The sequence below is a fragment of the Indicator indicator genome, chromosome 19, assembly GCF_027791375.1.
Source record: "Indicator indicator isolate 239-I01 chromosome 19, UM_Iind_1.1, whole genome shotgun sequence".
NCBI classification, from domain to species: domain Eukaryota; kingdom Metazoa; phylum Chordata; class Aves; order Piciformes; family Indicatoridae; genus Indicator; species Indicator indicator.
The window spans coordinates 18,794,510-18,820,022 of record NC_072028.1 but is presented as its reverse complement, the minus strand read 5'-3'; the positions used below and the strand labels follow the sequence as shown (position 1 = coordinate 18,820,022).

At 41.0% G+C, this 25,513-nt stretch overlaps 1 protein-coding gene across 1 annotated transcript in view; it reads right to left on the bottom strand.

The window, feature by feature from the left end:
• Positions 1 to 1,431: 1,431 nt before the first annotated feature.
• SMPD3 (sphingomyelin phosphodiesterase 3) overlaps positions 1,432 to 25,513 on the bottom strand; it is a 31,551-nt gene continuing 7,469 nt past the window's right edge. Inside the window, exons 2-7 of the mRNA XM_054389846.1 lie at positions 19,805 to 19,880; positions 12,773 to 12,928; positions 9,015 to 9,104; positions 8,185 to 8,248; positions 3,055 to 3,217; positions 1,432 to 1,533 (exon numbers count right to left, since the gene is read on the bottom strand). Coding sequence (XP_054245821.1) covers positions 1,432 to 1,533; positions 3,055 to 3,217; positions 8,185 to 8,248; positions 9,015 to 9,104; positions 12,773 to 12,928; positions 19,805 to 19,880 — 651 coding nt within the window. The remainder of the gene's footprint in view (positions 1,534 to 3,054; positions 3,218 to 8,184; positions 8,249 to 9,014; positions 9,105 to 12,772; positions 12,929 to 19,804; positions 19,881 to 25,513) is intronic.

Below are 25,513 nucleotides of genomic sequence, written 5' to 3'. Positions count from 1 at the left end.
GACCCTTCTGAATCTAAATCCCTAAACCCGCCAAGTCTTGTCATGAACCCAATTCTCAGCTTTCATTGTTTTTAAGGTTACAGAGGCTGGGCAGGTCAGGTCACAGGGCTAAGGTGGCAGAGGAGAGCCCACATTTAAAGAGCTGCAGTGGAAAGAACACATGAATTAGATGGCAAGAGCCCTATTAAAGCCTGTGAGTATGTAACAAGAAGAATCACGTCTGATAGACACAAACCCCCTGATCCTAGGAAGTAGATCCTGAAGGCTGAGAGTCCCAGTTCCACTCTCTAGCTAGCCATGCTACACTTTCCACTTAGTGTACTGATTCCTTTAGAAAGCTGAGGTTATCCTGCCTTATCAATCATACACTTCTACACTTTTCCCCCCAAATATCACTTATAGTTATTTTAACTCTATATCTAGCATGCATTTTACAAGCTATTTCCCAGTTACTCTTTCTAGCTAAGGCAGAACGTTGGCTTGGGTGTTACCAATGGTACTACAGGAATCTATTCGCTACTGTAACATACCTACTATCCCGTACCATAGTTCAGGACTGCCCCACCTATGGGAACGAAAGAAAAGGCATTAGAGGGGAACCTTACTTCTTAAGGGAATAAGTTGAGCTTAGAAAGCTGAAGGCCCAATTCTGGAGTCATCATTTAGACAAAACACTTCATAATTTCAGTGGGAACATAGTTGGTGTAGAACTGTGTTGTTCAAGTCTTAAATCTAATCTTTTAATTATCCATAAATGGGACAAGAAAATGATACTGGTCTGCAAATCAGTGAGTTTTTGTTTGTTTTGAGGCTTGTCTGTAACGACAGAAGGGTTTGCCAGTCCCAGAATGCCTTGCTTTGGCTGGTTATCTGGATTTTGAACTCCATTCCATTCTGATACTCCCCATGGTATCTTACTGACTAGTTTATCTCAGAGTGGCATGCAGTTGCGGGCGCATGCTACTGATGCAAGCACGCTACTACAACTTTTAACAGGCTAAAAAAAGAAAAAAGCTTTAGCTTCTTAGTTATACAAAGAAATTATGCAAAAAACCATTGAGCATCACTAACTCACAGACTAATTACAAACTAAATTGTGCTATATATTAGTATAAAAACATGTTTTAGTAAGAATGGCACTGGTTCAGAAGGAATTAGGACTTCCATCTTGGTTCTGTTCAGTCCACAGTGAAAGCATTGTCGTACAGGCCTGCCCTGTTGCCTGAGCAACTTCTGACCATGGCTTCTGGCCACAACTGTTTCTCTTTCTTCCCTTTTTATAGCCACCATGGTTGGTACATTCTGGGAGTAGCCCAGGTCAGGTCTGGTCATCTTTCCTAACGTGGCACCAGAACAGTTCTTTCTTATCCTCTGATATTTCCTTAATATTGTTAACATTTCCCTCTTCTGATCTCTCAAAGCTGGTCAGTTTTAAGGGTCATCTTCTCCTGTAGACACCACGAGGCGCATTGCTACTGGTAGGTGGTCTGTCAAGCCTGCTAACTGGGTAATAAAGCTGAACTCCTCCACTTCCTGCAGAAGGAAAACAAAAGTAACAAAGGAGCTGGAAAACTGATAAGTTGTATCATACAAGGACTCAGCTTTTGGTTTCTTTTGAAATCCTTTACTGTGTTAGCAGATACATTGGACCAGTCTAGCATGCTGAGGGCTAATGGTAGCTTCTTGATGTGGTGGGGTTAGTGTGGTGAACCATCTGTATAATACTAGTTGAACTCGTCTGGGTGAAATCTGTTGCACCTTTTCCTTCCATTTACAGGAACATCTATGTTGTTCCCCATAGCCTTATCAGTAATGCAGTTGTAGGTAACCCATCGGTGTGAGAAGACCCTTGCGTGGCAGGAGGGGCTGGCTGTACTGTATGAGGTATGGCATGCGTCTGAGAAGGAAGCCTGGCTTCATTGGAGGAGCTCTGTGGGATCTTAAGGTGATTGGGATCCCTGCTCCTTGTAACTGAATGCAGTCATTGTTCTGCCAGTGTTTTGTAGGACCAAGTGACCATGCTGTAGAAAACACTGCCTGCTTCCTGCCTTCTGAGGGTGGGGTGATGCAGCCCTAATGCTCACTTGGTATGACGTAATCATCCCCTCCTACAGGCCAGGGAGTTGCTTTGCCCAGTATTCTGGGAGCTGCTTTCACGAAATACAGGTGTTTTAGTTCTTTTCCTGCTGCCATCATAAGCCTCAAAGATTTAATCTGGGTTAAAAACTATTCAAATATTGGCTTTGTTGCTGTTTGTGCAAAATGTGAGATGGGTTTACCATACAATCAAGCCATGAGCATTTGTATATCTGAAACAGGAAGCTTTAACAGAACCTAGCTGCCGAGTCCACAGAGCGCAGACAGATTGGTATCATGCTGCATGCTTCTGCAGCCGTGGTCTGAGGTATGGGCAGTAAGTGTGCAATCTAGTTTCTCCTTTTCATCAAAGCTCTCTGTAAGGCACAGTCCTATGGCAGGAGGCAGAGAGTAACACTGCAAATTCTTATTTGGAGTAGTCCCTGTCAAATTCTTCCTGCATGTCACACACTTGTAACTTAGGTATGTTTTAACAGGCATAGTAAAAGAAGATCCAGGTGCTTGGAAAGATTATGAAGTATTCAGGCTGCTGGCATCTGAACCCAGGTGAGGGATACCTACAGCCACACTACAGATAAGTCTGTCAAGAGCAGCACAGATATTATTGTACATGGGAAGAAAAGGCACAATAGATTTCATTCAGACTCCTTCAACTGTGGATAGTATAAAGGGTGTGTCAGCCAAAACACAGGCTGGCAGAAGGGTAAGGAATGGAAACAAGGTGTTTTATTTGTTTTTGAAGAGCAGCATGCTTACCAGTGTTGCTATCAGAATCCCTAACTTCATCTTAAGTTTATCTAGTAAGGTTACAAATTGGTACTTGCATCCTGAGTAGAAAATGGCAGAGCAGTAAGTTCTCCTTGGAGTATGAATTTGAACCTATGTGGAACAGGGTGCAGTGCCACCCAAGCAAGTTTTTTGTGTGAGTTACAGTTCTCTGTCAACTCAGAAACTCACCACTTTCCATTCCAGATAGAGACCTTCTTCTGTGTAGAGCATATAGTCAATCCTCCTCCCATTTCCTTTCAGTGATGCCTTCCTCCCCTTCTGACTGGAACTGTGGTTCTTGCTGGTGGGATAGACTAAATACGCTTTCCTTCCTTCTTCACTTTCCAGCACCCTGTTTCATTAAACCACAAGACAAATGCTTTGAATGTTTAGGTGTTCTGTTTGTGCATTATGGAAGACTCTGTCCACAGCCCCAGTAAAGCAGATCTTCTTCCAAATGCGGTTTCCATTATGAAGCTGTACTAACTGTTGACTCTTAAAGCCTCACAATGCGTTTGGTATTCCTGGTGCGTGGGTTGGTGGACCTACCCTTGTAGCCAGGAGAACAAAGCTGAGAGGAGGACCATGCCTACCTGCTGCCTGTACATACTGCAGCCCACAGCCTCTCTGCTGATTTCCTTAGTCTAGCAGAGGAGGAACTTGTTTCACAGATCAACCTGAGTACTTTGATACCAACCTCTCCCTTCTGATCAGAGCAACTCCTGAAATTAAGACAACCACATTTACAGACAAGGTATGGATGAGGAATGGTTTTCAGGAGCACACATTTGGGTATGTGATAGCTGGTTTTGAGCAAGCTTCAGCAACAGTCAAACAGAAGCAGTCAAAATGAAGAATCAGTTTCCTAGAGACTAGTTCCATGTTCAAGTAAATGAGCTGCAGCTCTCCCCTTAGTAGTTTTGGTTTGGGTGCTTAAATCGTAACAGGTTTTATACAGAAGACTGTTGGGGCTCTGAACAACTTGATCTAACTTTGGAGTTATCCCTGCTTTGTATGTGCCTTTGGGCCAAGTAACCCACAAAGGTCCCTGCCACTCTGTTTTTACAGTCATTCTGTGTTGCAGTGCTGTTGGGTTGGATTTGAAAGGAAAGCTGATGTACCTTCTTGCGTTCTATCTAGAAGCTTCACAAAAGGAGAGCTAAAAGGCACAGACCCAACTGTGCCTGCACAAGCTGGAGCTGCAGATGTGGAGGGTATGACATGCCAAGTGTCGAGTATGGCTGCAGCTGCTTGTGTGATTACTGAATGCACAGAGGGAAAGATTAGGCTGTGGGTTTGCTCTCTTGTTCAAAACACAAACAAACTGCTTTCAAAGACACCTCCTTGACAATCATTTTCCTTTACTTACCTGCCAGAACCTGAGCTCAAGGTTCTGTGGTTTCCCTTGTGAGAGTTGATTACACCATGAAGCTACATTATCAGCTGTCACAAGAGAAACACTGAGCCATGAACTTGGTTCCTAGCAGGTACAAAGCCTTTAATTTCACCTTGGAAGAAAATGAGGTTGCTTTTAATCATCCAGTTTTTAAGACTTGACTTTGGATGGGCTTTATGGGGTAGAGTTTTGGAATGTTTTAGTGCATGCGAGTGCAGAATGAAGGAAAAACAAACACCAGAGTCTTGTGGTATGTTTTAATGTGTGAGATTCAGATGGTTTCTTTGCTAAATTTTGTCTCTTTGAAGGAACTGAATGGTGGCAGAAGGAATATAGAATTGCTACAGCTGATAAGGTCTTAGTAAGCTTGTGAGCTTGTGTAAAATTGGTATGTGCAAGAAATACTTTATGTGCCTTCAAAAGGTAACAATGTAAAAATTCTGGTCATGTAGTTACTTAAACTTTTCTTAAACCCCTTGGAGGTGGGGAGGTAGTGAAGGTTCTTAAATGTTATTGTAACCAGTTTATGAACTAGGTGGTGTTCAGTTTTAGACTGTCATGTCCTGTTAAATGAGTTTACTGTTTGCACCCCATTTGCAAGCTGATTCTACAAAGAGCTACTGCAAATGATTCTCTTCCTGAAATGCTTTTTCTGGGTTTAAGCAAGCAAGCTCTTTAATGGGACTGACCTCTTTCAAAAACTGTAGTTATATTTGGCAAAGCTAATTAAGTTACAAAGTAGAAGAAACTGCTGATTAGTGCTGCAGTACTACTGAAAAGAAAAATCTTATTTACATTAATTCAAAAGACGAATTTGCTTTAGCTTCCATTGTGTCCTTTTAAAAGTTGGTGAATGTTGGGTGTTCACTTAAGATGCACAATGGCTCAGGGAAGGGAAATGTTATTTTCTGATATGTAAATGTGAACACATCTGCTTCTGCCTAGAAGTCAGCCTACTGCCCAGGCAATGGCTTGCTGTGGGGCTCTACAGCAAGGAGGCACAAGTACTGGACATGGGGCCATGCTGTGCTACCAGCTAATGCTAACAGTGTAAGTCAAAATAACCAGCTATGGCTGAGTGAAAAAAATTCAGGTTTAGTTGTGCAAGAATAATTGTCTCACTTGATAGGAAAGAAAGAGAGGATAAAAAGCAATTGGAACTTAACTGAAATATTTTCAGTCCTGAATAAATCCCAAATTAAGTGTGAAAATAGTTGTGCAGTGCTCTGGCTGCTGGTTGGTTTGTAGTGCTGACTGTGGCTGCAGTGCCTAGAACAGCATAGCTAAGAGAGCCATAATGCAAAATTTACTCCCTTATCACAAAGCTCAAGGGACCATCTCTCTCATTCAGGTGAGAGATACTAGAGTTAAGGAAGAATTTTCATACTGGTGTTGCAGCCTGTTGCTGAGTACTGTCCAGCAGCACAGAGTAGAAGTATTTACATTGAGATCTTGGTTTAGCAATGCTGTAGTGTGCTGTCCTGTGCCAGACTGTTCAGGGTTTAGAGATGGAACTGGGATTGTCCCAGTTCTTTGCTAGAAAGTGACAATCATCTTTGTGAGATTATTTGTGTGCATTTCAGGAAGTGCTTCTGAACAGAAGCTTGTGGGACTTCCAGCACTGTGGCAGGGCCCAGATTGTTACATCTTGCTTATTAGTTGTTCTATAATTATGAATGACTGGCTCATTATTTGCACCGTGTTCCTCTGATGTTTTACGTATGCTGTACTTAAATATCTCTTTCATATTAAGAACTAGTTGTTCTGCTGCTTTTATAGCCTAATTAGTTCAGTAATGTGAGCTTAGTTATATTTATAAACTAGAGAAGAGTGCTGATGAAGAAATTCTCTGGATAGCTTACGCTGCCAATTTAAATGTCTGCAGGGCTTGAGCAAGGTTTTATTATTGAAAATTTAGAGAATGGATCAGTTTGAGTCTGTACCCTGGTTCTGCTGCCTATATGGGTGAATCGTGTTAGCTACTAGGCAGTGCTCCACAGCTTTTGTACTGCCTAACGTTTAAATGTCTTTAAAGCCCAGATTCCTTTAATGGCTTTAACTCTGACTGGACTTTTTTTTACATTTATCAGTGTAGGAGCATTTTTTACATTTAGCAGTGCCTTGCAGAGATGGCAGTGATACCTTCTCTACTATAGAAGCACATCTGTGTAATACACACACATGGATTCCGGCTTCCCTGCAGACTTGCATCAAAAGCTAGTGGAAATTCTGGTCTAATAGAGGGGGTTTTGCCAGTTTAAGTATTGCAGAAAACTGAAAGCCGCATCTAGTAGGCAAAATGTATTACCTATATTGTTACCAGTCAGGAATGTTTTCCAGTTATACTTCTGTGCTGGACATAGGTAGCAGAAGTAATATACATTTTTATTAAACGTTTGATGGCTCTTTATCTATCAGTCATGCATTTGTCAGTAGAAGTTAATTGCTACATAAAAGTAACTCTTCAGGGAATAAAATAAAATACCCCGGAAGTAATGTGGTGACAGGTTATCTCAGCCACTTGAAAACACAGAGCATTTTGGGTTTTTTTTATATATATATATATATATATATATATATATTTTAAAGAGCTCCAAGTCTGCTCTTGAAACCATAACATAGACTGTTACACCCCCATACAGATTTGCATTTGCAAACTTGATTGTAGGGCCAGATTACCTTATTTTGCTTTCCAGAAGTCCCTTTCGCATGTATCCAGTTAATGTTTTCAACATATGAATGGAAATGCCTGGGAATTTTGCAGGCTTTTTAATGTGCAAAGCGTGAGTTGGTATATTCAAAATAAGGATTGTTATAAACTAAACCCTGACCCTATGTCTAGATTTCAATTTCTTTGTTCAGAGCTGATGCAAAGAATACTTGAAGGGGTATCCTCACCTAAAGCATTCCATGAAGAATGTCCATCTGTATCATGCAGTGTACTGTATTTAGTAAAAATGACAACATAAACTGTCCGTATATAAGGTACCGTTTCCATTCTGTGTTAACTGAAGCACCTGCACAGCCTCATTCATTGATGTAACTTTACCTCTGCAGCATGAACAGCTAGAACATCTTTTCTAGTCAGTCACGACAAGAATGCATTTCATGCATTAAATTAGCCTGCAAGGTAGCGAAGGTACAGAATTACCACCTTCATTATGTGCTGCTCTAAAGCATACAAAACAATTTCTCTCCAATGACATGTTATTTAACAAACAGTATAGGTTTTCAAGAAATTTATCCTAAGACTTCTGCAAATTAAGATTTTTGTATTTCTCATAAGCCCCCTAGCTGAAACTGAAGATACCTGTTTCTCAACACCAAACTCTTGAACTCTTCTTAAAAGTAATGCTGCACTAATAGATAACTGAGACACATTCCTAGTCATGTCTGATGTACCATTTAATTCCTCTCTCTTTGTGAGCTTGCTTTATGAGGTGTATCGAATGCTGCAAGTTTTCTAGAATAGTCAAGGAGTTGTTGGGTTGGGGGTGGTATTTTAAACTTCATGGGTTTATTTGAGGAAAAGTAGATGTCCTGTTGTTGCCCACCGTCCTTTGCAGCACTGTGACCACAGAACTGGCTGCCTGCAGGAAGAGTTTCAGCCCAGCTGTCAGTGAACCCTTTCCATAGTGCTTGGAGTTTCTTGTACTGAGGGCCTGTCCAGGTAGGACCGACTTCAGAGACCTAAAAACACTGACTGCAGTTGCTTTCCTTTTTATACCCACTGAATCCAATTCTATTAGAGAAGCAGCTGGTTTTCCTTCCCTATTTTTAACTCTTCTCCAAGTACCCCTGAGTAAAAAATTACATTTACAGTCCATAAGCAGCTTTCAATTTTTGAAATGTTAAATAGCAAGCAATGAACTGGCTTTTTAACAAATTGTCTAACGCATGTGGGAAGATTAGGAATTGCATACTTCTGTAGGTTATCTGGAGAGCACACCTCTTCATCATACAATCCTTCAGGATCCAACAAGGTACCTGTGAACAGAAAGGCAAATGTGACTGTGCCAGCATACCTGTGACCTATCTGGGGGAGAGGAAACCACTCTGACCAAGAGCACCTTGTGTTCACTTCTCTCCTCTCCAGTCCTCCCTACTACTGACACCCTTTGAAGCACTGCCTCCTCCCTTCCAGCTTCTCAGCCCATGTGAATGTTATTTTTATGGTTTTCTGCTACAACAGTGAAAAGCCACATCCTTAGACAGTCACACATTCTTACCTTTAGGATTTGTCTCGGTTCTAATTGCTTCTCTAAAGAAAGTCTTAATTCCTGATCTAAAACTTCACTGAGTTCACCTCAGTTTCACCAGGTATGAATTTGTCAGAGTTCCAGGAAATCTTTGATAAGATGAATCCTATGTTTTTTAATTGCTTAGTTACGTTATTTATAGAACACCAAATTCTGATCAAACACTGCAGGTTTTCACTGTATGCAAAAAGTACAGAAACAGGAATCTGGCTTACCCCCTGCCCTGTAAAGTAAGCTGGAGATTGCAAGCCAAATAGGTGTGGGAAGGCATTCATCTAGCTTGATGCAGAAGTTTAGAATGTGGACTGAAGTTTGATATCTCTGGTTCTTAATTATAATTCACCAAGACACTGTTCTGTTTATTAAATACATGCTACAGAAGTAACCCTTGTAAATATTTGGTCTCCACCAAATTCTTCTTGCCAGTTAACTGAACCACATGCTGTGAGCAACAGATAGCCAAATACTGTACAGACGGCTAGAGAAGGTCTTACCAATTGCCCATGGTTTATCCTCCCCAGGACCAATTCGACATGGGTCTTTGTAGCGTGTAAACAGAGAGTGCTGTTGCTCCAGCTTGTCCTCTGCAGGGAAAGAACAAGTGTGAGAAAAGGCACGTCAGCTGCATGTTGTGAACAACTGTGTGTTCTGCCACAATGGACAAGGCAAGTCCTCCTTCCCACTTGCATACTTCTATAGGGCTGATCTGACCCAGATCAGGAGTAGGTTTACAGCACAGCCACACCTTGTCTTGATCAGAAATCCCAACAAACTCCTGCTAATAATGGTTCTTTCCTACAAAACTCTGTGAAAGACATGTTTGTAGTTTCCAGCTGTAAAGTAAGGTGAAACTTTCCCAACTTTTTTTTGATATTGCATTGCTTACAGGGTACAAAACTGTTGTTAGATCACACCATGGAGAACTGGATTGACTTCAGTGATAGTGTAAATGGTGGATTGTGGGTGTACAAACACATCTCCCTAACCTGAAGGCAAAAGCTTGTGCTTCACTTGATTATGACTGCATTTTTTAGAAGCTGTAAGAGAAAGGACAGGCAATTGATAATTTGCTCGGGATAGTATCTGCAGCATTAAAGCCATTCTAAACATAATCAGCATGACCTATCAACTTTGATTAATTTCTTCCTAATTGCTACTGTGCTCCTTGCATTTAAAGCATAGAGTGCATCAAAATTCTAGTAAGACAATTACAAAAACGTATACATCAGAATGTCAGACACCAAACAAACAAGCAAATTCTAGCTCTGTGCCTGCTGTGGAACAGAGCTGTTAACATGCTGCTTTCCCATATCTGGGAAACAAGCACAACCAGAAATTGAAAATAACAGCTGCTACAATTCCGGCTTTGTTTAATGGCAGAGAAATTGGCAGCAGCTCCTGAGAACTTTCTTTTTTGCAGCCCTTAAACCTTCTGCAAGGTTAAAACTTCTCAGCAACACTTGAAGGCTTTCTCTTGGGACCAAAGGCATATTTGCCTGTGTTTGGAACTGCTGCTATAACACATCTGTCGGTGTGTCACCAAGACAACAGAATATGTAAGTACACAAGAAAAGTTGCTCCTTTGAAGTCAGAAACACAGCTTTGACCCCTGAGCTGTGTATCGTAGACCGAATACAGCTCATGTGTTGCCAGAGTCACATGAGATCTTGTGTAAAGTGCTGACCCTGTTCAGAAGGGCGCAGAGCACAGCCGTGGTGTGCAGCAGCACTGTGTTTGTTGCTGCCAGCACTTGCACCATGTTGGCATTAACAGTTATTAACACAGCTGACTGCCCTTCAGCCACTGCATCCACAGCAGCTGATCCATCTCATTACACTTTTCTAGTTTCCCTCTATATCAGGGGGGTGGATAAAGTAACCTGTCATGGTCCCCCAGAGCTGTTGCAGAGGATCAGAGGACTGACCCTCCCTACTATTTGCCAGGTGTGCACTGCAGAGGATTGCTTTCTGTCTGAACAGCCAAATAGTTTGTTTAATCTTTATGGAAAAAGTAGAAGATGAGATTTGTGCAATTGTTAATTTCTCTAGGTATTCCCTTGTTATATGAGATGTCTACAATATTTTCCTCAAAGCCACGATAGATTAAAATTTTGACATGATTAAAATGCAAGCGTGGCACTGACAGCAACAAGGTGCAGCTGATGAGACAGACTTAACCCGAGAGGAAGGGTTTTTATCGTATGCTTAAAGGTTTTAAAACATAATGGCCTTTTACACAAGTCAGTCCAAAGCAACCTGACTAACTTTCTAGTAATGTTCCCAGTAAGTCTAAGTTCGCCGTATGAGTGTTGTGATCATCTTCTGTCTATAAAGCTGGAGGAGAAAACTGAGTTGCAGAAAATTTGTCACAAGCATAAGGTCACTCCTAGACTGGGAGATCTTTGGAAACAGTACTGTCAATACATCTAAGAATAGAAGCTTGATATTCACTGAAACATTAATTGCTTGCCCTATCAGTCTGTGGAGTGGGAAAGAATAGAGAAAATCATACACAGAATTAGAGGAAGCTGATTATTGCTTCAGAAAAAAAACCTCAAGATGTTCAGTTCCCTGAAATGCTAACAAATGTCCCTAAAACAATGAGTAATATGAAAATGAAGGAAGAAAACTTTGAAACACTGCTTAGTGCATGAGGAAAATAGCAATCTAAAAATAAATGACATAGCCAGCTTCATTCAGTGTCCAAGCTGAATAAATTTGCAAGGGGAGTGGGATGTAAGTAAGTGGCAGAGTTAACAAAAATTAAAATGCATTTTTATAACCTACTTTTCAGTCTTCAGTAGCAGTTATAGTGTTTACCACTATTATTTGCAGAAGCAAGTAGTTATTTTCACTTCTGCTTTAAGAAGACAGGTCACAACAGCATTCATTATACTCTGCTGCTTGTGCAGGATCTTGGTTAGAGAGACAGAACTTGTTGGGTAGAGAATACTGACCATATGCTCAGCCTCAGAGCTTCACTCCTGTGTCTCTGCCTCCTGCTGCACAGCACCACTCACTTTCAATTTGGATCTGACTAGGCAGCCTCCCTTTTGGTATGAAGCAGGCTGTTTATTCCCTTTGCCTTCAGGCCACTCCATCCACCCAAGAGCCTTGAAAGTGCAACAGTCATATGACAGCAGATGTGCCCATTTGCATTCCCAGCCTCTGTCTCCTTTCTTTGAGACTGCTGCAGTTGCCTCCTCAGCCTGTCTGTGTAGCAGCTTAGCCATCTGAAGACCTGTTACTGATCACAGTTCTTCCCTAAAAAAACTCCCTATGCCTGCTACCGTTACCTTTGATCGTAATGCATGTTTAACTACACTGTTTGGTAGCTATTACCGCTTGCTGTTCACTTCCACAGTGCATAATGGATTTTTCTACCAGTCAGAACACTTGCCAGCACCTTCTCCAACCATTGTGAGGTTATTTGGATCATACAGTCATGACTGGTTGAGTTCTAATTACATTTTTTGTACATATGAGCTAGAACTGAACAGAAGAGCTGTGTTTTGGGTTGATGGTCTTTTCTACCCAATTAACCTCTAACTCCACAAACTCTGGTCAGAATTGCTGAATCCCACTTGGAAAGCTGTAGCTTGAGGTCACCTGTTCTGCACCCAGAGAGTATGTGTTTGGAAAATGGTACCATCTCTAGGAACTCAGAGGTTTTGTGGAGTTCCTTTTGTGTAGTGCCTTCCACATCCAAATATAGAGGTAAAAAGCCTGTAACATTTATTAAACTCAACCCTCACAAAGTACACAAATCAGTTAATTTCTTTAGGACTGATTCATCAATGTTTAGTTTTCTCTGCAACATTAATCTCTGCTGGCTGTGTATAAGCACTACTAAATGATTTTTAGCTGCAAAGGCTTACTACTTCTTCCTCCACAAAAATCCCATAACATACGTGTCTTTAGTAACTAAACTTCTAGGGTAGTAAGTGCAACCTAATTCAAGTAAAGATACACCACTGGATCTGTCCTCATTATTGCTACCACAAGTCACAAATTACTGCTCTTGGTGCCTTAAAAAAGACCATGTTTAATAACTCAGCAGAGCTTCTAAGTGTGAGCTTCTCTCCTTGGCTCATCTCAGAGCTAGTACCTATTTTAGAAGCATCTCTAGCAATGAAGTCTTTCCTTCCAAAAGCCAGTCACCAGAGTACACTGCTGTTATCTGCAGGAATCAAGAACTTCCCCAATCCTTTTTAGAATAGGTAGGCATAAAGAAAAGAAAATATTCATGTTACCAGAGGAGCAGTTATCGAAGTTGAGATCTCCACATACTACATCAAAAGCCACCAGCTCCTCTGGATTGGCTGTACTGGAGGAGGAGGTAGATTTTCTAAATTCAGACAGCCAATCTTGAAGCATATCCAGCTGCTCACATCGAACAGTAGTATCTCCTGTAGCAGACAAACCAACCAACAGATAAGTAAACCAAGAAGTAAGACCTCTTTTTTAGCATGTTACTCAGCCACAGATTAACTTGCCAAGCTATGGCTAGACATCTTGAGGAAAAAGGGGGCAGGATAAAACATGGTGTGGCCAAAAGTATCCTCAATACACAGTGCCTGTTGTGACAGTCATTAGGAAACATACTTTATGATGATCTAAGTATCCCCTCTTGGAATCACTCATAAGACAAGGAAGCTATGGCACAGCCAGCCAGCCAGCTAAAATGATGATAGCTTTAGGCACAGGAGGAGCATGATCTGATGCACTGCATTTATAATCTGGAGTTCAGAATTAAAATCTCTACTTCAGACAAAACTGGACAGCATGTTCTAGGGTAAGCCACCTGATCTTGCTTTGCTTTCTAATTTCAAAAAATAAAACAATTTAATTTTCAAGTGTTATTAGTTGAATTTACCACTGATGTGTATTTACTTACTCATACTGTAGTAGTCCACTGAGCAAGGGTTCTGTTTGCGTTCAAAAAAGAATGCCTGAATGGGAAGCATATTCCCCCCCTACTTTTACAGGTTTAGGGGGACAGTATTTCAGAAGTAAAGAGCCAGAGCCTTTTGACCAGCTGCAGAGAACTTCCAGTGGGCTACATGTGCTGAGCAGGTGCTCTCATTATACAGCAGTGACAGGAAAGGGTTGACAGTGAGTGGTCACCAAGTATTTTCTGTTTGTGAAACCATTTGACACACAAACCAGCTCTGTAATTACAGCAGCTAACCACACTTCATTTCAGGCACGTTAGGCAAGATGACGTCTAGGAAAAAATTCATTACTGTCTCTTTTAAAGTGATTAGAGCACACACTTGATGTGGGGAAGGAGCAGAAAGAGATACTCTAAAAACAATTGTTTACCATGTTGTCTTCCCTTTGCTTTTGTTTTAACTGCATCTATAGTTAACAGTTATAGTTGATTCAGACTTGATATGTCAAGTCAGAACAGTGTGACTTCTCTTCAGAATGAAAGAATTATTTTCAAACGTCACAACTGGAAGGAAGAGTAGCAAAGCCAAAATTACTTACTGTGCCTACAGTTTTGTTTTAGCCTCATCTACTACTTTGTGCTTTTTATTAAAAAGATGCACAACATAATTAGAAACATCATCTAGGTATGTACATAAGCTGCTTTCAGTGGTCACTGTGGAGATGGCCAATATTTAAGTTACAGCTTGCTAATCACTCAACAGCAGCTGTCCCCAGCATGTTTGCACCTCAGGACTTCACATTCCTACCACCATTAACCTGTGAAGGGCTGGACTCCCAAGAGTATCTTGAGAAGGGGGGCAGGTAAACCAATAGTTAAATACAAACTGAATCAGAAGCGTTCAACCAAGTATTATTCGATATAATCCTACATAATTAAAAGAATTATTGACAAGAATATGGCCATGGAAATAGAACTTTGTATGGGTTCTGCTACTGGCTCATCTTTACAGATTGGTAATTCCAACAGTAAATAATCAGATTTTTTTTCTGCCACTCATGTGCTACCACCAACAAATCTTTACCAGTTGGGCTGTAACATAAACAAAAACAGGTTCAAGGGCTTCCTGGATGTACTCCCTACCCTATAGTTCTAGTTACTTGTCACTCAAGTTCACAGACTGCCCTAAGCACACAGCATAACAGAAATGCAGACCAACATCATCTTGGAAACCCCCTTGCTACAACAGCAGAGGAAAGCCCTATAGTGAAGACAGAGCTAGACAAAAGCACAAGAAGTAGGTCACATGGAATAAATTCAGCCTGGAGCAGGTGACACCAACCACAAAAGGTATGCGTGACTAACAGACACTCTGCTTAACTAAAGATACGGATGGAATTACAGATTCACAGAAAGCAGGAGCTTGAAAGGGACCTCTAGGGATTATCTAGTCCAACCCCTCTGCTCAAGCAGGGCCACCTACAGCTGGTTGCTCAGGCTTTGCATATCTTTGTGGCTAGAAACACCATAACGTCTGGGTAACCTGTCCAGTGTTTGGTCACCCTTGCAATAAGAAACTGTTTCCTTTGTATAAATGGCATTTCTTGTATTTCCAGTTGTGCCCACTGCCTCTCATCCTGTTGCTGGGCACCACTGGAGAGAGCCCACCTCCATCTTCTTTGCACCCTCCCATCAGGTATTTACACACCTGACTAAGATCCTTCCTGAGCCTTCTATTCCTCAAGCTGAACAGTCCCAGCTTTCTCGTTCTTGTGAAGCTTATTCAAATTCAGGGACTGTTCTCCTGATGCAGAATCTCTCTCCTATATCATCTCCATAGGCCAGTATTTTCTTCTGGCCTGCCTTTGTTTCCTTCTAGCAAAACTATTAAGTATGGTTCTTGTTGACAGGAATACAACTTACTTTTGCAGCCCTGAACTGTCAAAGTCTTTTGCATTTTCTGTGAATTACCCATCTAGCATGGCTTCACTAGGACAAGTGATAAAACAGTGTAGCCACTACCACTCAGGCAGCAACCTGTCGCAGACCAGCACCAAGAACATAGGAAACCCACTTCACTGAAAAAGACAAAGGTACAAGCCTTCAAACCCGAAAACTTCCCAGAAAAACAAAAGACAGGCAGAAACATTTTAGGAGGGTATTGTGAAAAGTGTCTGGTAACATGGGTTGTTACTACTAAAAAAGCATTAACTACATAGTGACACAACAGGCAACCTCAGTGAGATTGGTGAGCCTTTGTAGCTGCACTGTATACCACATAGCATCAGGGTGTTTCCCTTTCCAAGAGAAATAGCAGAGCTTTGGAACTTTAGAAGCAGATTACTTTAATTTCTTTTAAGGCAAAGTGTAGCTTGTGATAGTCTGGCATCTCTGGTTATCCCCACTAGAGGTCATAGAAGTAATTGCACGCAGTATCCTAGTGGAGCTTGAGCAATGAAGTGAGCTACATTTGTGTGACAAAGATGGGATCCTCTGATGCCACTTGAACATAACTGTGTTCTGAGATTAATAAACTAATAGTATCCAGCTTGCTGCAGCTGCAGCAGAAGGTACTACTTGCATGTGTATGAACAAGTTACTCAGTCTTGCCAGCTCTCAGTAATTGATAGCTTTGGAGATGAAGATAACTGAACTAATCGGACATTGTAAGTGGAGAAGCCAAAGCTGAATCCAGAACAATCAGTGGAGCACATATCTCAGAAACTGCTACTGGAATGAAATAGCATCAGTAAATATTAACAGAGGAGAGCTGGGTAGTAACTCCACACACTAACATTCAAATTTTCCTTCTTCCAGTCTTCAGCTTTAATTAAACATTTAGAGAGAATCACTGATCTGATTGACTGCCACCAATGATTAACCAGAGAACACAGGTTTGTACTAATTGCTCTACACTCTTTTCCTCAGTAACTGGCCTGGAAAAATGCAAATAATTGTGTTGTGACTGGTTCCTGCAGCCAGCATTTGAGAATTCTTTACAAGCTCTTTAGCTTCAGATTTTGTGGAAGGATGAAAGGGTAGCGTGGGAAACCCCAGCCAGCATAAACACTTCACCTTTGTTGATTCCGGGGTAATCATACTTACCCTTTCCAGTCACATTGGAAACGCCCAAGCAAATCCTGGCTTTGGTTAGAACTGCAGGTAGGTACTAAGCACAGAGGAAGATGTTTTGTCTTACGCTGAAAGACTTTAGAAGGAGCACTGTGGTGGTTGAACAAAGCAGCTAACAGCCCTAATCAGAGAAGATGAAAAGATCCAGTGGAGGTTTTTAAAAGTTCTCATCAGTGATAAGCACTATGGGATATATTGGTAGGGAATCTGGGGAAGATGAGCAAAAAAAGCTCATAAGTGTAGGATGTGAAGCTTGGTCAAAAGGACAAATTCTTTCCAAGCCACAATCAAAGGCTTCAGCTTAGCCCTGACTGGGCTGTGTCACACCTGACTGTGTCACAGATTAGACAGGCCCCTACACTTGCAACAGTCCAGGATGGGCTGGGGAAACAAAACAAAACAGCAAAAAAAAAAAAAAAAAAACAACCCACCCCTTTTATTCAGCTGGGTTAGGTCCCCAGTCAAGTGCAACACTGCCAGGCACAGCGGTGTGAGCACAGCTGAGAGGAGAGGGCAAGGGCAGGCCACCCTGCTGTGGATACACCAGCTTTGTCACTGCAGAAATGTGGAATCACTTCCTAAGGATGCTTAGTGATGAAGCTACCCCCAGCTGCATGGTCAGAATTTCAGATGCTGAGGGATCTTTCAGGCCTGAGCTAAGTTCTGCTTAAGCTGTGTGTAAGCTTGTGGGACCTGAGGCTGGTGCTAGGGAAGTACAAGTAGCTGGTACCTGTTCTGCTAATGACCAGATTCACACTAAACAAAGCAGGGATGTGAGCGAGGTTAGGAAGCAGGCTACATCATTTTGGACCTGGGCTGGAATAGCTTGAGGCTTTATTTTGATGGCTTGGTGGGGTCTGAAAGGTATGACTCAAAGGGACTCAGGGAGGTGGGTGGATTCTGGGCAGCAAAACCTGTGCAGAGCATGAATCACTGACTAATTGAAAGACATAAAAGAACCATGTAAACTTAACAGCCCCTTGGAAAATAATTACATTCAAGTCTCATTAAAGGATCCCTTCATTTGTCACTGAAATGCAGCTATTTCTACAGTGGAAATGAGGAGCTCCTTCACAGCACCGTTCAGTAATAGGAAAGGAACTGAGAGGATAAGCTGCATCTAATTGTAAAGTTTTATTGAAAAAGGTGAATGTCAGGTCTGGGAAAAAAAAAAAAAACAGTAATTGCTCAGAACAGAGTTGAGCCTGCACATCTCTTGAAACAAGCATTAGCAGTTCAGCCCTGACCAGAAGCAGCTGGATCCCTTCGTTTTGTACTCATCTAAGTATCAGAACTGTCAAGTGTAAGTTTATGTATCCTAGAGGAGAAGCCAAATTGCACTCAGCCGTGTACAGCTGGATGATTTAAATGGCTAACCTTTTAAACAGGGCTTGTTTTTATGGATACCACAGCTTCATATCCCTGAACTGGGTTTCAGATAATTTTGTTAATGTGTGAAATGTTATGAATCAGATGATACAGATCAGAAAGCACAGTTCTGCCGAACTTGGGAACTTTAGTTTTCCATTTCATTACATAAACTAATACGATATATCAAAGGACAGTTAGACTCTTAAATCATTGTCTGCTCTATTTGAATGTAGTTTGAACCAGTAAGCCTATAAGTATGAAGCAGGAATATAAGTAGGAAAATGAAAGGTTGCTTTTTACCCTTGAAGAAGCTTTAGTCTGTCTTTGAAAATAGGACATTACTTCCCCATTCTTCTTCCCTGCCCTCTATTCCTCTTCAATATTTTAGGGATTTCATAATGTGGTTACCAAAGACTAACTGAGAATACATGTCTAGGTAATAAAAAGGAATTAGACTAAAAATGGAAGTTTAGGTTATAAACTAGAACAGCATCAAATCTCAGCTCCACAACAGCAATCTCACAGTACATTACCATAATTTCAGAGTTAAAAATAGCCAAAGAAGGATGTTACATTGTTAAAATGTAGCTGAAAAATTCATGAGTCTTCTTCAGAACTATCCAGTCTCTCTAATGTACTTCAGGGACTGGCAGTTTTGTTCCCAAGTCTGTCTCTCTGCAGCTGAAGCACTGACAAAGTGGAATGAATGCGAGCTGCCTGACTGGGTTAACCCAGACATACTGCAGCGCATCGGTCCAAAGTTCTACCATCTATAATACATCACTGTCTTCCTCACACTGCAGCACACAGCCTGCCTTTCAGGGCTGTCTTGGTTCTCCCATTCTCAGGAGACAAGAATCACAGCTGCACCAAGTAAAACTAAGGATTATCCACCTCCCCTCTGGCTAAATTAAATTCTGATCTTAAACAATGTAAAGCTTGGTAGATTTGTCTTGTGTTTTACTGCTACACCTACTCTAAATATAGAGCTGGTAGTTTCGATGTAAAAGATGGAAGAGATACATGGAGAATTTTCCATAAACATCTCCAAGAATTTCAGGCATTTGTCAGTTTTCAGGCAAACAGCAGAAACAGAAGTGTCATGATTTTGAAACTTTGCATCAGGACACTAACGATGGAATAAAATTAGCCCAAGTTACTAATTTTTCTTCCCCTTGCTTTCTGGACTTGCGTTGTAAAAATGGAGATAAGGCCACCCATCTAGCTCAGCCTTGTTCTGATACTAAAAGGAGAGCTGAGTGTTGAGATGTTGAGAGCTGAGTGTTGAGAAAAAGCCTTCCACGTCTTGCTAAGAGTTTTTGTATTTTGTTTAATGACCTTAGAAAATACCGTTTCATGAAATGAAGGGTACAGAGCAGGCTGTGTCATGCTGTAGTAAATGTGATAGTGGAGTGGCTTTTGAAGATGACCAAGAAAATTTTTCAGTAAGTGAATTAGCTTGCTAGCTAGTGATGGATTAAACTTGCAGGTCAAAACCCAGAGAATTTGGGCTTATTCCAGCTGCTGATTTCTGATGGACATAACTGTTTCAACTTGTATCTTCTGATCCTCTAGTTATATACAAAGATTTTAGCTTATATGCTCACAGTATAGGTTGATAAAGGCTGGGTAATGATGACAGTAAAAAACTTGCTCAAATAGCAGTACTTGGTTAAGAGGGAGCAAAGAAAAAACCTTAAGGGATATTTTTGTGTGTGCTGTAATACTCTGAGACTGAAAACATGAAGGTTCAGGGACAGACATGTCTACCTTTCTTCCTTAGCTTCCTTCTCAGGAGTCCTGGAGGAACAGTGGGTGCTGCTGTTGCACAAGAGTACCACAGGCCTAGGAACAGTGAAAAACCAAGACACAGAAATGAGAACAGTACCTGCAATAGCTTGCAAGTGAGTGCAGGAAATGTATCCCACAATTCTTTGGTCCTGAGGTGTACTTCCCACTTGCACCTGGAAGGAAGGAGGAAAGAAAAAGGCAATTAATGGCAGAGCTCCCACAACTCCATTTCCAACCCTGCTGTGCAGCCTTTGTACATAGCACTAGCCTTTTCACACATGCACACAGGCTTACTGGGATCCCATGTGATGCTAGCACACTGACTCCTTCCTCATCACCAGTACTTGCACAGTTCGATTTTGATCTGCAGCACACACTCCTGACTAGTTCTGGTTCTGTCACAGTTGTGCTGCCACTCTTTGGCATCCCAGCACCTGTTCACATGCAAGAGCCAAGCCTATTATTGAAGTGCCATGTAACGCTAATGTTATCAGCAGTCTCATTTTGCTATCTGCCTACGACTACAATGCACAAGGAGTAATGCCAAGGGAGTCTGGGGAGAATGATGAAATGTGAAATAAATAGTGGCTTTGACCATGTTTTCTCCATTCCATAGCAAATTTTGGATTTTGATAGATTTGTTTGCATTCTTCTCTAGACGTGTTGGGGATTTTTGCTATGTCTCAGCAAAGCATGTACATTCTCCAGCTCACAGCAGCACCTCCCATGTCTGTCAACCATCTGAAAACACAGCATACACCCCTGCTCTTACCCAGAAGGGACAGGCTCCCAGGGAAGCTGGCATGTAGTGTCACTCCTTGTCTATATCATATGTTACAGGGCTTTTAAAAATATATTTGCTGGTGGACACAAGCAAATTACTATCAAGTTATAGATTACGCTTTCAACTCTATTGAAGGCTTTGGCAGTTCAGAACTAAGATGGCTGCAAGTCAAAATTCCCAGTGATTTGAAAATCAGGATCTAGATTGAGGCAACAAATTAATCTGAGCATATGGTTTTCCTGTTGACAGTTCATATGGCAACATTTCATGGACCACTAAAGAGAATGCCTGTAGAGGAAAGCCATACCCAGAGCTCAGAAAACAAAACTACAGGTGAGTCTCACAAGATTTCATCTGACACCTTGAAATAACAAACAGAGCTCTATTTCATATAGATGCAATTTCATCAGCTTGGGTGGTTTTCTTGTTTTTCACCTAGCCAAGAAGTGTCTGATTCATTTTATACCTGGTAAGTCAGTTTTGCAGTAAGTGAATTTAGAAGTCATTTGTACTCAACAATGCCTTGTTAACTTTCACTTTTTGTTCCAGCTAGGAGAGTATGTAATAAACAACTTGCATTATTCTGTGCTCAGTCCCCTTTTAGACAGTTTCCAAATGGATATTGATGGTGTTCTTATTACTGTGCCTACCAGTTAACCTGCTTTAGGGAGGGTGAAGGCAGAGGCAGACAAGGAAGATGCATGGTCACTGGTGGATCAACCCCCAAGCCAGCAGATTCTCCTCAACTCACTGGACTGTAGCAGAGCCTCAGAGGAGATGCTCATCTGCCGGATGGATGTTAGGAGCTTCGCTACACAGGCCTCTTTCTTCCTTCCCAGGCTGCCTGGGACTGACTGTATCACATCACAGGTGAATTAAAAGGAGTGGTCTCTCCAATATTTTGTGCAATGTGTGCTATTCCAATAGAAAAATGGCAAACCATTAGTTTGTATCCCTTACTACCTGGGCAGGCAGGTGTCTGAATTGTATTTTCCAAACAGTAACCAAAACCTGGATTTTCTGTCTTCTGTAAATCACATATTGTAATCTCTAGTAGTTTACAAATTTGCAGTGTCTCCTGCTACAGAGAAAAAGCGTATCATGCATCATTCAATGCCATCTACTGCATCCACGCAGAACAGAGAACAGTGCACAGAAAGTTTTCTGCTTTATAGCAAGGCTGCTTATAATCCTCTTATTGACTAAAGCAGATAGAATCATTTTCAGTGTCTCTATCCAAAATGCATAAAAGATTTAAGTCTAAAAGCTGAACATCCACACATAAATTATAGTCAGTTGAGAAAAAGAAGTCTGCTCAAATTGGCTTTAGAATTTCCTGTGCAACCTCAATGGAGTGCCTGACAAGGCCTTGTGCTCATCAACCAATGTATGCATGGGATTACACTCATCTCCATTAATCATAAATAAATATGTACCCTGAAGTGTCCCTGTGTGCACAGATCTATACTGAAACCAACTTAGTATCTTTCATTCTCAAAGAGCAACAAGAAGTGGCCTAGAAGAAAGACTGGCTGCTGCTGTGCACAGGTGGGTAAGCACAACAAATGCCCCTTGGCATAGCCATCACAGGGGGACAGTGGCCCAGGGCTCTGCACAGCAGTTGCTTTACGCACAGCAGTTGCTTTACACACAGCCAGAGAGGAAAAGGGACTTTCATAAACACTCTGCTAATTAACAAAAAAACTAAACCAAACAAAAAAACCCAGAAAGGCTCTATAGCAAGAGCTGAAGCCATTAATATAATTAGAATTTCCTTGGGAAGTGCCAGCATGGAAGTACATCCAAAGCAACCTGCCTCCCAGATTTCACATTTTCTCCAACACTTCTGACTTCTGGGGAGTTGTTTTTTTTCTAAGTGGCAGTACTGATATAAATTTGCCAAGCAGAGTCATTCTGAGTATAATCACAATACAGATAAATATTTGTGATAACTACCAGAAAATAAAACATAATAATAATAAATAATACTTGCAGCCTCCTAATCAATTCCTAGTTACAACAGAAGCAGTAGTATATTAAATACAGTCTGAATTGACAGAGTAAGGAAAATCTGATTATTCAGCAGATGGAGAAGGACTATGGGATGTGCAGACAGAAAAACTACTTGACCTCTGGAATATTACAAGCCCTATAATTGTGCATAAAAACTTGGCTTTGTGTGGCCAAATACTGCAACTACTTTTAGACTGCTCTGTTTTCAATGGTGTGTTGGCTTCTCAGGCGGAGTCACCACACTCTCTCTGGCAGTACTGGAGGAAGACAACAAGGAGTAGTGATCCTTTCACAGCCTGCAACGTGGATCTTGGCAGAAAGATTCCACTTCCACCAAACCAAGTCAGCACTTGCAAAACAGACTTTTTTTTCCCCTGCTTAATACAAAAGAAACTTCCAAATTCAACATTTACAAAGAAAATATATGTAAGCAAATAAGACAGAGTGGGTCCTTCACTGTAAACCTGAGTGCAGCTCACCTCAATCGCTCTATATTAGTAATACATTCATTAAATTACCCTTCTATAGGGAACAACTTTAGAGACTGCTTTCTGAAAAATCACTGTATAGTCTTAGTCCTGTCTAAGGAAATTTATACACTCCTAATCCCTAAATATATTTGTAGTTCCTGGTGTTATAAAATAGGATATAAGAGGAGAAAGTTGCCTATGACCCTGTTAAATTCTGAACATACTTGTGGTTTAATAAAGTCTTCTAGTTATATAATTTTGACAGAAACAAATTATTTTTCAATATTATGCTGAAATGTGTGAAACGGCAATTATTTTACATTTGCAAAGGTTAAATAATCAAACTCATCAAACATTTGGAAATTAGGACTGGATTCTGATCCCTGTTACACCATTGAACACTACATTTTGTTAGCTATAGGGGTTGTAAAAACCTCATTTCAGATGAGGAAGAGGCTGTTTTCCATAAAAGGGAAAGCCTGCTATGGTTGTGTTTGGAATTCAGAATGCCAGTTTCTATTGCTACATATTTATATTTGTCCCTTGCCTCTAAATTAAATAAATGTCAGTCTGACAGCTCTGAATTTTTATTTTCAGTGTGCTGGCTGTGTCGGTACATAACAGCACTTCACATCAAGTACTTTTTATTAAAAGATTTCATTTCTACGCCACAGCACATTAGTACAATCTGCTGGAAAGCCCATGCTGATTCTGTGCTGTACAATGCAAAACTCTGCATTCCTGTAACTGTGTATTGAAAGCTTGTCCTACATGGCCTAAGGAGTAGTATGTGCTTCAGTTAGACTGGTATCAGGTAATAAACAGTACTCATCATTTATTGAAAAATGAAATGAAGGCAACAAGTCTGCCTCTGAAAGAGTCTTGTTGGCAAGAATAGAAATGTAATGAGTAGCAATAGCTGAAATATTTGAGCTAGAGTGAAGGAAATCACTTTAAATTCAGTCACATTACTTGCTATCATGGCAGTTTTCAGAGCTAACTGGAAAACTGCACATCTCCTATTTGCCATACTCCAGTATAAGGAGTATACAAAGCTGCAAACATGACAAGTACCTTGGTTTGTAATAGTTTATATTTACACACATCTGTCTCAGAAGTGCAAAATGCTTCTCTTACAGCTGGATGTCAAGAAAAGCAGCAACAGGTACTGAAACAAAAAGGAAATGCTACCTAAATACCAACTTAAAAAAACAGCTCCAAGCTTGTCATTGCTATGTTACTAAACTGTCAGGTACTTAGAAGGAAACGGTCCTTAATGCTTCAAAATTTGCCGTACATGAGAAGTCTTACTCAAAGAACCAAACTAGGTTCTCAAACACCAATAATGCATAGACAAAACAATAAGATTTGTCATGAGGGGAACTTAACCTTCAGTCACATTTTCTAGAAGCCCCACGCTGCCAGGAAGCAGCCATTGCAAAAAATCCTACATTGAGCAAACAGTTTCTAAAATGTGTACCCTTCAATATGAAGGGTTTATACACATGCAAGTCCAAGCATATGCCATTGCCTCTTCCTTCATGGAAAGCAAATCCAGATGTGCAACTCATAAGTGAGATAAAAGTTTGGCATACTCCTGGAAGAAGCTCCACAGAGTTTTATCAGCCCACAGTCTACACATGGCAAATGATCTCAAAGCTGGGAAAGGTCAATCATAAGGACCTTTCAGGAAGCCAGGATGCTACATAGATTACCTCTAGCTTCAGCCATTATAGTTCAATCACATCTTGGACTGTAAATGAGTAAAACTACTCATTTCATCAGCTTAGCTGAAAATGAAAGTGCCAATTATTGGAATAGCACTTTGGAAGTCTCCAAAGTATGTAGGTATGCAGCAGACAGATCTACATTCATGACAAGAACCAAGCTAACAACGTTCATATTAGGGGGGGAAAAAATAGCCAGGCTGAAAAGCACACCTGCATGCTCTGTGGAAAAAAACACCTCTCTCCTTAAAAACAAAAGCATGAATAATGCGTTCATAAAGAACATCATCTAAGCAGGGGCCTCCAATTACTGTTTGCCTTAGAAATAAACCACTCAGAGAATAAGAGCAGGGCACTGAAACAGACTTTACAGTAGACCTGACAGTAGCTTACTCCCACAGAAATTCCTGAATTCCTGCAGGTAAAGCAACTGTATATGCACAAGTGGCAATACCTTCCCAGGCACTGGTCGTTCAGACCGCCCAGGTTTGATGATCTGAGGCATGCTGATAACAGCACAGTCTTTTCAGGTACACTCCTGATTTCAGTAACTGTTGGAATACTACATCCTATGTAATGATAATGAGTAAACAATAGAGGGTGGAAGAGAAAAGAAAGAAAATGGGAAGAGTTCCATTTTCTTTTCAGTGCAACTGAAACTGATGGGTGTAGCCAGTCAAACTGCACGCCCAAGTCCTCATTCCTCTTACTGTTCAGAGAAAATGCCAAGGAAAACTTAAACCTCTCACATTCACAAATCAAACATTCCTGCCCCACAGAGATGACTTGGATTAGTGGTAACTTCCAAGAAT